Genomic DNA, 12492 nt, shown 5'->3' with positions numbered 1-12492 from the left:
TTGCAAATAGAGTTAGAAGTAAAGAAGTAATAAATTAAAACGTCATGCCTGATAGTGAAGTTGTGGTGTGAGCTAGTTTAAGCAGAAGCTAGTTATTACGCATATAAATGTCTATGACGTCATATTTCCTGAACTATCTGTCATGTTATGATACAATTTTGCAGGTAAATACAATGGTAGGTGCGGATACTGCCTGCAAGCTGTGTGGCAAATAGAGGCTGTGCTAAAGAAGTAATAAATTAAAATGCAATATCTGATGCTGAAGTCTTACTTGATGAACAGCGAAATTCTAGTACGCGATATACTATTTTTCTTTCATCGTTTGGTGCTGGGTGTCAGTGACAGAAAAGTTCACAAATATTGAAATTATGTATAATGTTTGATGAGAAGTCGCTAAGCGCTCTCATTCTCAAATACTGGATCCATATAATCTGGGTATTTGCGCGCCGTCACTTACATTGCCTCAAGGCAAACACACAGTTTATAAGCGAAATACTTGTGTTATTGTGCTAAACTTTTACCATATGGTTATACCTCTTAATAAATAGATTATGAAAGCGTTTTAATTTTTTAAATTTGGTCAATAATATATGAAGATAGTAACTGTTCTCGAAAGAACAAATACCATTGATGACCGTGCAGCTTCTCTAGAATAAATGATAATTATTTGAAACCCTCAGCTGCCGACAGGTGTTGTTGATATACCTCGATGGGGACAGTTGAAAATGTGTGCCCCGACCGGGACTCGAACCCGGGATCACCTGTTTACATGGCAGACGCTCTATCCATCTTTTTTTTTCATTTTGTTCGATATAGTTTGTTGCGTTTGGTCTGGGTGGACGTCACAAGACATCCGTTGAAGTTGCTCTTTGATTCCTTGACTCAGTTTTTTCACAAAGAGCACGCAGCCGTCTAACCGAACACGCTGAGCTACCGTGCCAGCGCCACTCAGGTATCGAGGTGGACGTCCATCTGAGCCACCGAGGACGCAGATGAATAGCGCGATTGCAGGAACCTATCCCTTGCACGCTCCCTCTGAGACCCACCTTCCCAACTAAAAATGTTCAAATGTGTGAAATGTTATGAGACTTAACTGCTAAGGTGATCAGTCCCTAAGCTTACACACTACTTAACCTAAATTATCCTAAGGACTACCACATACAACCATGCCCGAGGGAGGACTTGAACCTCCGCCGGGAACAGCCGCACAGTCCATGACTGCAGCGCCCCTGACCGCTCGGCTAATCCCGCGTGGCACTTTCCAACTGTCCATAATCTATCTATTAGGTACATTACGTATGTAGATTGTGGACAGCTGGGAATGTGGGTCTCACGGGGAGCGTGCAAGGGGTAAGTCCCTGCAGTCGGACTATTCATCTGTGTCCTCGGTGGCTCAGATGGATGCCAGCATAGTAGCTCAGCGTGTTCGGTCAGAGGGTTTAGCTAGCCTTTGTAATAAAAAAACTGAGTAATCGGATCAACGAAAAACATTAACGAGTGTCATCGGACGTCCACCACGAAAAAAATTCAACGAACAATATAGAACAAAATGAGATAAAAAAAGGATGGATAGAGCGTCTGCCATGTAAGCAGGAGATCCCGGGTTCGAGTCCCGGTCGGGGCACACATTTTCAACTGTTTTCATCGAGGTCTACCAACAACACCTGTCGGCAGCTGAGGGTTCCAATTAATTATCATCGGTCAATAATTACGTGAAATATTGAAAATTAAGTTTTTGCCACCCCTGAAGCCCGTTAGATAGGTAACTCGCAACTGGAACCGTGTACTGCGATAGTGGTTTAGTAATACAGATTATTACGTCACTTTGGCTTTAAAATCTGACGGTGACCCGACAAGAATACCGTGAATCATTAGGCAGCGACAATCTCTGAAATCACTGTATGAACAAGAATCTTACATCGTCAAGCAATTGTGTATTTTGAACCTGGAAAGAGCTCCGAAATTGTTTCAGCGCATATATTCAAGAGTTGTATACATCAGAAAAGTCTTCTTGTTCTTGTTTCATTTATTTCTCTGTTTTGAGATTGGCTTGGCACACATTTAGGAAAGTGCTGAATGTTCACACCGTCGAGTCTTCTTCAGAGTACTCCGAGAACTCTTGCCTTGCTGAGAAAATCTGACCGACCGATGTAGCAGCCAGTCAGCTTCCTGTAACCGGAGAAGGCCTCTCTTCCGTGAAGAACCCTCCAGTTGTCTATGAACAGTACCAGTCCAGGAGACAGCTTGATCCACATTTCGCCTTCAGGCTTGCTTATTTCCGATGCCAGTATACGAATATCTTCGTAGAACTGTTTCACTTCTGCTGTCGGAACACTGCTGAAAGGTGCACGATCCAAAAGATTGAATCTGAAATGAAAAAAGTGCAGTGATTTTAAAAATAAAATTTACATTTAGCTCAAATGATAGGTTAAAAAAGTCTTTTGCGTACAGAAATGTTTCATTGAACTGTTGTCAATCTATCAAAACATTATAAGCGTCCGCGATGGGAGATTCAGCAACAACACTTTTAAAACCACTTCGATCCCAACTACAGGGCCTATGTTTTTTGAGAAAGGTAGAGATCTTCACAACATATGTTTACAAATTTTCAGCTATCACATTTTTATAGGTCGAGGGTCTGGTACAACCATCTGAAATTAAACTGTTCATGGATACTCCGTAATATCGAGTAAAAAACTTATGTATACACGAAATGGATTTGCAGGTGTGAATATGGACAACCATCAGTTGTACACTACTGGCCATTAAAATTGCTACACAACGAAGATGACGTGCTACAGACGCGACAGGAAGAAGATGCTGTGATATGCAAATGATTAGCTTTTCAGAGCATTCACACAAGGTTGGCGCTGGTTGCGACACCTACAACGTGCTGACATGAGGAAAGTTTCCAACCGATTTCTCATACACAAACAGCAGTTGACCGGCGTTGCCTGGTGAAACGTTGTGATGCTTCGCGTAAGGAGGAGAAATGCGTACCATCACGTTTCCGACTTTGGTAAAGGTCGGACTGTAGCCTATCGCGATTGCTGTTTATCGTATCGCGACATTGCTGCTCGCATTGGTCGAGATCCAATGACTGTTAGCAGAATATGGAATCGGTGGGTTCAGGAGGGTAATACGGAACGCCGTGCTGGATCCCAACGGCCTCGTATCACTAGTAGTCGAGATGATAGGCATCTTATCCGCATGGCTGTAACGGATCGTGCAGCCACGTCCCGATCCCTGAGTCAACAGATGGGGACGTTTGCAAGACAACAACCATCTGCACGAACAGATCGACGACGTCTGCAGCAGCATGGTCTATCAGCTCGGAGACCATGGCTGCGGTTACCCTTGACGCTGCATCGCAGACAGGAGCGCCTGCGATGGTGTACCAACGACGAACCTGGGTGCACGAATGGCAAAATGTCATTTTTTCGGGTGAATCCAGGATCTGTTTACAGCATCATGATGGTTGCATCCGTGTTTGGCGACATCGCGATGAACGCAAATTGGAAGCGTGTATTCGTCATCGCCATACTGGCGTATAACCCGGCGTGATGGTATGGGGTGGCATTGGTTACACTTATCGGTCACCTCTTGTTCGCATTGACGGCGCCGGCCGGGGTGGCGGAGTGGTTCTAGGCGCTACAGTCTGGAACCGCGTGACCGCTACGGTCGCTGGTTCGAATGCTGCCTCGGGCGTGGATGTGTGTGATGTCCTTAGGTTAGTTAGGTTTAAGTAGTTCTAAGTTCTAGGGGACTGATGACCTTAGAAGTTTAGTCCCACAGTGCTCAGAGCCATTTGAACAATTTTTCGCATTGACGGCACTTCGAACAGTGGACGTTACGTTTCAGATGTGTTACGACCCGTGGCTCTACCCTTCATTCGATCCCTGCGAAACTCTACCTTTCAGCAGGATAATGCACGACCGCAAGTTGCAGGTCCTGTACGGGCCTTTCTGGATACAGAAAATGCTCGACTGTTGCCCTGACCAGCACATTCTCCAGATCTCTCACCAATTGCAAACGTCTGGTCAATGGTGGCCGAGCAACTGGCTCGTCATAATACACCAGTCACTACTCTTGATGACCTGTAGTATCGCGTTGAAGCTGCATGGGCAGCTGTACCTGTACATGTCATCCAAGCTCTGTTTGACTCAATGCCCAGGCGTATCAAGGCCGTTATTACGGCCAGAGATGGTTGTTCTGGGTACTGATTTCTCAGGATCTATGCACCCAAATTGCGTGAAAATGTAATCATATGTCAGTTCTACTGTAATATATTTGTCCAATGAATACCCGTTTATCATCTGCATTTCTTCTTGGCGTAGCAATTTTAATGGCCAGTAGTGTATAATGGATTGACGGCAATGGAAATTTGTGCCGGACCACAGTCGAACCCGGATTTTCCGCTTATCGCGAGCGGTCGCCTTACAATTAAGCTATCCGAGCACTACTCGCAGCCAGACCCATTAACTTTGCATCGTACTTCTGAATAACACAGCCACTGCAAAATCGTATTTACCCGCCGACACCGGGCAAGCAACTTCCAATTGAAATATCTGCCCCGTACGGAAATATATGTAATGAATGTATGAGTACAGGTTGTAGACACATGGTTGATCACATATATAAGTTTGCGTCCAGCCGTAGGTTGTGCTCGGATAGCCAGTCGTGGTCGGGCACTCGGCCAGTGCACATCGCGCGGTGACGGGGCCGTTGCGCGGGCCAATGTTTACATCGTGAGCGGTGCCGAGGTGGGGAGCCGAGCAGCGTGTGGGAACGCTGCTTACGTCTGTTTTCAAATCAAATGTGTGTGAAACCTTATGGGACTTAACTGCTAATGTCATCAGTCCCTAAATTTACACACTACTTAACCTAAATTATCCTAAGGACAAACACACGCACCCATGCCCGAAGGAGGACTCGAACCTCCACCGGGACGTCTGTTTTGTCTATAACTGTTGTAAGTACGTTTCAACAATTACCAGAGCCAACAGCGTTCAGTGTGTTTTCGACAGCGATGCACTGCGGTCGATGGCGTTTGAAATTTAGGAGTGGATTTTTGTAGATTTGAAATTGCCTGAAGATATAGTCGACACGTGTCAGTTGGACTTTCTGCAATACTCGTTATTTGTCAAATTTATTTCGAGTGACGCTTACGAGAAATTCGTTGAGGAGCATACTGGCATGAGACAATTTCGTTAAACTTAACTTTGTGCTCTGCTTTACGGCAGGTCTTGTCGTGGGGGAAGCCTCGTCACAGAGGTCCACCGCATAAGCGTCTAGGGAAATGATTCCAGTGGTGGTTTCCCGTTGCCTTCCACTGATTATGGTGAAATGATAATGAGGACAACACAACACCCAGCCCCTGAGCGGAGAAAATCTCCGACCCAGCCGGTAATCGAACCCGGGTCTCTTGGCGTTTCGTCAAACAGACTGTAGTATTAGTAATGTCCAGATCGTGCCTTCGGGATACGGAGTGAGAACCGACAGGGTATTTACTGTGCCACCTGAGTGTCCTAATGAGCTCACTGCACGTTCTCTGTCTCTGTACGGCGCTGTTTTGTCTGTTACCAATGAAAAATGGTCAGGTGCATATCGTTACCAAGTTAACACCGGTGTGAGAAGTATACGTAAAGACTTTAAAAAAAAGCATATACCTTCGTATGTTGTTATTCGTGGCTGTCGCGTGCAGCTAACTTACATGGGTCAACCTCCTACCTGTTCGATCTGCCATTCAACAGAACATCTGCAGATGAACTGCACACGTCGACGTCCGGTTCACCTTCCGCGGGAACGTCTTGCAGACGGTAGTGAAAGTCTTGTTCCATTATTGAGTGAGGTAATCGCGGGGACTGTACCACAACCCTGGCAGCCGGAACATGTTAACGAAGCGGCAATGCCAGTACAGGTGGAAAGCAGTGACAAAGGCATTCCCGATGGGATGGACGGCACTTCGGCCCCGCCATCCACGCCGGGACAGTTACCGCTGGATACCGACACACAACAACTTATGTCGGCAGAAGCTCTTCTACAAGCATTCACGTTTCTTTCAGGAGCAATATTGAATAGAAATAAAACCGCAGTTTTGCCCATCAGAGGCGGTATCGGAGATATATCCCGTGTTACCTGGTGTAATGTGAAAGATTGTCACAAAACTTCCGGTGTAACCTTTGAGGCCATCCCAGGCAACTCCTGACGAAGAACTGGCCACAAATGCTTAATAAATTACCTACTGCTTTGATACTCCACTCCGACCGTGATTTTAACATACTACAGAAAGTTAAGACCATATGATTCGCCATTACAAGCAAGATGAATTACAGGGCTATTACAAATGATTGAAGCGATTTCATAAATTCACTGTAGCTCCATTCATTGACATATGGTCACGACACACTACAGATACGTAGAAAAACTCATGAAGTTTTGTTCGGCTGAAGCTGCACTTCAGATTTCTGCCGCCAGAGCGCTCGAGAGCGCAGTGAAACAAAATGGCGACAGGAGCCGAGAAAGCGTATGTCGTGCTTGAAATGCACTCATATCAGTCAGTTATAACAGTGCAACGACACTTCAGGACGAAGTTCAACGAAGATCCACCAACTGCTAACTCAATTCGGCGATGGTATGCGCAGTTTAAAGCTTCTGGATGCCTCTGTAAGGGGAAATCAACGGGTCGGCCTGCAGTGAGCGAAGAAACGGTTGAACGTGTGCGGGCAAGTTTCACGCGTACCCCGCGGAAGTCGACGAATAAAGCAAGCAGGGAGCTAAACGTACCACAGCCGACGGTTTGGAAAATCTTACGGAAAAGGTTAAAGCAGAAGCCTTACCGTTTACAATTGCTACAAGCCCTGACACCCGATGACAACGTCAAACGCTTTGAATTTTCGGCGCGGTTGCAACAGCTCATGGAAGAGGATGCGTTCAGTGCGAAACTTGTTTTCAGTGATGAAGCAACATTTTTTATTAATGATGAAGTGAACAGACACAATGTGCGAATCTGGGCGGTAGAGAATCCTCACGCATTCGTGCAGCAAATTCGTAATTCACCAAAAGTTAACGTGTTTTGTGCAATCTCACGGTTTAAAGTTTACGGCCCCTTTTCGTCTGCGAAAAAAAACGTTACAGGACACGTGTATCTGGACATGCTGGAAAATTGGCTCATGCCACAACTGGAGACCGACAGTGCCGACTTCATCTTTCAACAGGATGGTGCTCCACCGCACTTCCATCATGATGTTCGGCATTTCTCAAACAGGAGATTGGAAAACCGATGGATCGGTCGTGGTGGAGATCATGATCAGCAATTCATGTCATGGCCTCCACGCTCTCCCGACTTAACCCCATGCGATTTCTTTCTGTGGGGTTATGTGAAAGATTCAGTGTTTAAACCTCCTCTACCAAGAAACGTGCCAGAACTGCGAGCTCGCATCAACGATGCTTTCGAACTCATTGATGGGGACATGCTGCGCCGAGTGTGGGAGGAACTTGATTATCGGCTTGATGTCTGCCGAATCACTAAAGGGGCACATATCGAACATTTGTGAATGCCTAGAAAAACTTTTTGAGTCTTTGTATGTGTGTGCAAAGCATTGTGAAAATATCTAAAATAATAAAGTTATTGTAGAGCTGTGAATCGCTTCAATCATTTGTAACAACCCTGTATTTGGCGCAAATTATCCCTATATCCGACCATCTAGCAAAGAGTATACAACAAGCGCTATGCTTGTTTCTTTTTAGAAGCACATTTTCAAAGTTCAATTTGATACATTAACTTTAACTACGTTCAAAGTTGGCCTTAAACACTTTAAGGTACACCAAAAATGTGTCACCCTGCCCGTAAATCGCATCAGGAAGAAAGTTCGTACCCGGAGGATCAGTATCATCACAAACCTCATCCAGCGGTGGAAGCCTCATAGCCTTGACCCACCCGCTGATATCACCGGCATTCCGTTTTATTACTTACATGTGCGACTGTACTACTTGGAACTGAGTCACCTCCGACGCAACATCGTCGATACCGGCAGTCTGACCAAAAGAAAACTTTATAACCTTCCCATGACAACAAACCACAGGAATCGTCTCGAAGACAAATATCAACATAAAAAAATGGTTCAAATGGCTCTGAGCACTATGGGACTTAACATCTGTGGTCATCAGTCCCCTAGAACTTAGAACTAATTAAACCTATCTAACCTAAGGACAGCACACACATCCATGCCCGAGGCAGGATTCGAACTGGCGACCGTAGCGGTCTAGACTGAAGCGTCTAGAACCGCACGGCCACACCGGCCGGCTATCAACATATACAAGGTGTTTCAAAAATGACCGGTATATTTGAAATGGCAATACAAACTAAACGAGCAGCGATAGAAATACACCGTTTGTTGCAATATGCTTGGGACAACAGTACATTTTCAGGCAGACAAACTTTCGAAATCACAGTAGTTACAATTGTCAACAACATATGGCGCTGCGGTCTGGGAAACTCTATAGTACGATATTTTCCACATATCCACCATGCGTAGCAATAATATGGCGTAGTCTCTGAATGAAATTACCCGAAACCTTTGACAACGTGTCTGGCGGAATGGCTTCACATGCAGATGAGATGTACTGCTTCAGCTGTTCAATTGTTTCTGGATTCTGGCGGTACACCTGGTCTTTCAAGTGTCCCCACAGAAAGATGTCACAGGGGTTCATGTCTGGCGAATAGGGAGGCCAATCCACGCCGCCTCCTGTATGTTTCGGATAGGCCAAAGCAATCACACGATCATCGAAATATTCATTCAGGAAATTAAAGACGTCGGCCGTGCGATGTGGCCGGGCACCATCTTGCATAAACCACGAGGTGTTCGCAGTGTCGTCTAAGGCAGTTTGTACCGCCACAAATTCACGAAGAATGTCCAGATAGCGTGATGCAGTAATCGTTTCGGATCTGAAAAATGAGCCAATGATTCCTTTGGAAGAAATGGCAGCCCAGACCAGCACTTTTTGAGGATGCAGGGACGATGGGACTGCAACATGGGGCTTTTCGGTTCCCCATATGCGATAGTTCTGTTTATTGACGAAGCAGTCCAGGTAAAAATAAGCTTCGTCAGTAAACCAAATGCTGCCCACATGCATATCGCCGTCATCAATCCTGTGCACTATATCGTTAGCGAATGTCTCTCGTGCAGCAATGGTAGCGGCGCTGAGGGGTTGCCACGTTTGAATTTTTTATGGATAGAGATGTAAACTCTGGCGCATGAGACGATACGTGGACGTTGGCGTCATTTGGACCGCAGCTGCAACACGGCGAACGGAAACCCGAGGCCGCTGTTGGATCACCTGCTGCACTAGCTGCGCGTTGCCCTCTGTGGTTGCCGTACGCGGTCGCCCTACCTTTCCAGCACGTTCATCCGTCACGTTCCCAGTCCGTTGAAATTTTTCAAACAGATCCTTTATTGTATCGCTTTTCGGTCCTTTGGTTACATTAAACCTCCGTTGAAAACTTCGTCTTGTTGCAACAACACTGTGTTCTAGGCGGTGGAATTCCAACACCAGAAAAATCCTCTGTTCTAAGGAATAAACCATGTTGTCCACAGCACACTTGCACGTTGTGAACAGCACACGCTTACAGCAGAAAGACGACGTACAGAATGGCGCACCCACAGACTGCGTTGTCTTCTATATCTTTCACATCACTTGCAGCGCCATCTGTTGTTGAAAATTGTAACTACTGTAATTTCGAAAGTTTGTCCGCCTGAAAATGTACTGTTGTCCCAAGCATATTGCAACAAACGGTGTATTTCTATCGCTGCTCGTTTAGTTTTTATTGCCGTTTCAAATACACCGGTCATTTTTGAAACACCCTGTAACATGGAGTATACGAGTATGGCAGTATGGTGGAATTTGCATAGCGACATGTTACCGTCACGCGTCATAGCCGACTGGTATTTCACAGTCAACGATAAAGTAGCAACGAATGACAAGCTACATAAGATAGGCCTTCATCCGACGCCCAACTGTGACGCATGCGGGAGAGTCGATACACTAATTCATAGGCTCACGTGCAGACATGCAGAAGAAATTACAACGTTTCTTCTTCAAAGAATGTCGGTGATAGACCGCACGACGCCCAATAGTGTAGACCTTTTAGAGATCGTTCAGCCACACAAACTGAGGTATCCACGAGCAAAAAACAACGCTGCAACGTGGATCATGGGGCGCACAGCATCGTTTGTTACGCAGAATAGGCAAGCTACTTTCCTAGGTTATTACTCTTACATCGAAATTGAACACCTTAATATACACCAACATCGTGACTATAGGAGATTATTTGGAAATTTGTTGCACATCATAATCAACGGTTAAATACTTCAAATTCAGTATTTCGGATAATAGAGGTTGACACTGTTCTATATATAAGAATCCTAGTTGCTTCCTGAGACTTTAGGTATTGTTGAAATTTTAGGATATTATTCTAGGTGCTTACCATTGCAGAAGGCAGTTTTATTTCCCATCTAATGTTCTTACATTTCCTGTCTCTCGCAGAACAGGAGAGCAAATTGGTTCAAATGGTTCAAATGGCTCTGAGCACTATAGGACTTAACATCTGTGGTCATCAGTCCCCTAGAACTTAGAACTACTTAAACCTAACTAACGTAAGGACATCACACACATCCATGCCCGAGGCAGGATTCGAACCTGCGACCGTAGCAGTCACGCGGTTCCGGACTGAGCGCCTAGAACCGAGAGCAAATTGCCTTCAACAATGAAGTGATAGTCATTCGTGTCATATAAGTTTCTCTGTTTACCACTTAGGAAAGAAGAAATATCAAGAAGAAATTTCATTTCATATATTGCACAACGAAGGGCTGCAAATAACACATACTTGTGTTAATTCTACTCACATCACAAATTGGAGATAATGTTTATTTTTCCTTCCTCATCAATGGAATTCCATCCTTTTCCGATTTCTTTTTTCAAATAGAATGTAATGATTTATTTGCAAGTATAGCTTAGAAGCTGGACGATAAAAAAAAAGATTGCCTAATAGTAAGGCTACCGCTAACGATAAGCGGGAAATTCAAGTTCCGGTCCGACACTAATTTTAATTTCCGTCATTCCATTATACAGCTGATGATTGTCCATATTCGCAACTGCGAATACATTTCATGTATTTCATAACCGCTGTAGCCTTCTGACATGCATCATTTTTCATAACAACACAGACACTACAGTATCGTACTTACGTATACAGTATACCAAAGGAACCTTCGAGGGCATACTCGTATGTGGATTTGAAAATGATGTTATGCAATGTAATCAGTCTCAAACGTACGGTCGATAAGTTTAAGTATGTGTATTAAAGTGGATGGGCAAAGTAAACGACAACAATCTGCTCAAAAACATTTAGCACCAGTTGTATATGTGCAAACATGTGTGAGCTTAGATTCGAGAGGAATAGGGAATTAAAGAATAAGTCATATGAAACTAAAGAATTAATACAGTACAATGTGATTGAGACGTTGTTGTACAAACCTTCCCTGGTTGACAAGCCGCCTTGCCGTAAAATGACAATGAGCGATTACAAGCGTTCTGAAACCGAATAGACCCCACCATAACGAAAATAACATATTTGATTAGGTTATTCATATTCCATTACATGATGGGAAGCAACGCGGCATGCTTTCTTACAGAGTTCAGGAGAATTGTTAGTAGTCGGTCTTATTCAGTAGGAAAACTGCCCATCTTATCGAAAGAGCAGAGAATGAAAACCACCAAAATTATGCTGACTAGGGCCTTTACTTATAAAGTGGTTTTCGTAATTCGCAATGTAAATCTATAAAGCACATGACAACTGCCTGCTTCCGAACGAGATAACTTTTGAAACAAGCCCATAGCGCATTTTTTTCTTAATAAATGGTGAGCCACTAGCAATTGCTGTCTACATTTAAAGAATGGCGTACAGATGCAAAAAAGGATCTGTGATCCCAGGAAGGTATTCAGAAAATGAGGGGCGGATTTAACGTTATTACTATACTTAAGACAATTGGAAAATAAATGTGGAAAAGAAAGACATAGATGATGATATTTGATTTATGGAGTGCTTAACTGTGCGGTTATCAGCCCCCGCACAAATTCCTAATCTTTACAGAGTCCAGATTTACCCCTTTCACGATTGATGAGTAAATGATGCGGACAACACAAACACCAAGTCCCGAGAGGAGAAAATCCCCGACCCGGCCGGAAATCGAACCCAGGACCCCATGATCCAGAGACAGCAATGCTAGCCACTATACCACGAGCTGCGGACAGAAAGACATAGAAAGGGAGAAGAAACAAGAAGAGAAAATGGCATCCGAGTATCTGGAACAGAGAAGATACACGGGTAGATGAGCAGCGAAGAAAAGAGGAAAGTGAGATGAGGACAAAAACTCTTAGGTTCAAACATTTCAGAAGCTATTCGGTATGATGAAAGTAGTGTAAAGGAAAGTA

At 44.5% G+C, this 12492-nt stretch overlaps 1 protein-coding gene across 1 annotated transcript in view; it reads right to left on the bottom strand.

Moving 5' to 3' along the window:
• Positions 1–1963: 1963 nt before the first annotated feature.
• The window catches only part of LOC124722899 (trimethyllysine dioxygenase, mitochondrial), a 488590-nt gene continuing 478061 nt past the window's right edge, over positions 1964–12492 (bottom strand). Inside the window, exons 8-9 of the mRNA XM_047248039.1 lie at positions 2095–2367; positions 1964–2051 (exon numbers count right to left, since the gene is read on the bottom strand). Coding sequence (XP_047103995.1) covers positions 2100–2367 — 268 coding nt within the window. The 3' untranslated portion in view covers positions 1964–2051; positions 2095–2099. The remainder of the gene's footprint in view (positions 2052–2094; positions 2368–12492) is intronic.

The sequence above is a fragment of the Schistocerca piceifrons genome, chromosome X (assembly GCF_021461385.2).
Source record: "Schistocerca piceifrons isolate TAMUIC-IGC-003096 chromosome X, iqSchPice1.1, whole genome shotgun sequence".
NCBI classification, from domain to species: domain Eukaryota; kingdom Metazoa; phylum Arthropoda; class Insecta; order Orthoptera; family Acrididae; genus Schistocerca; species Schistocerca piceifrons.
Note: the sequence above shows the minus strand (reverse complement) of the source record. Positions and strands in the feature narration are given on the sequence as shown.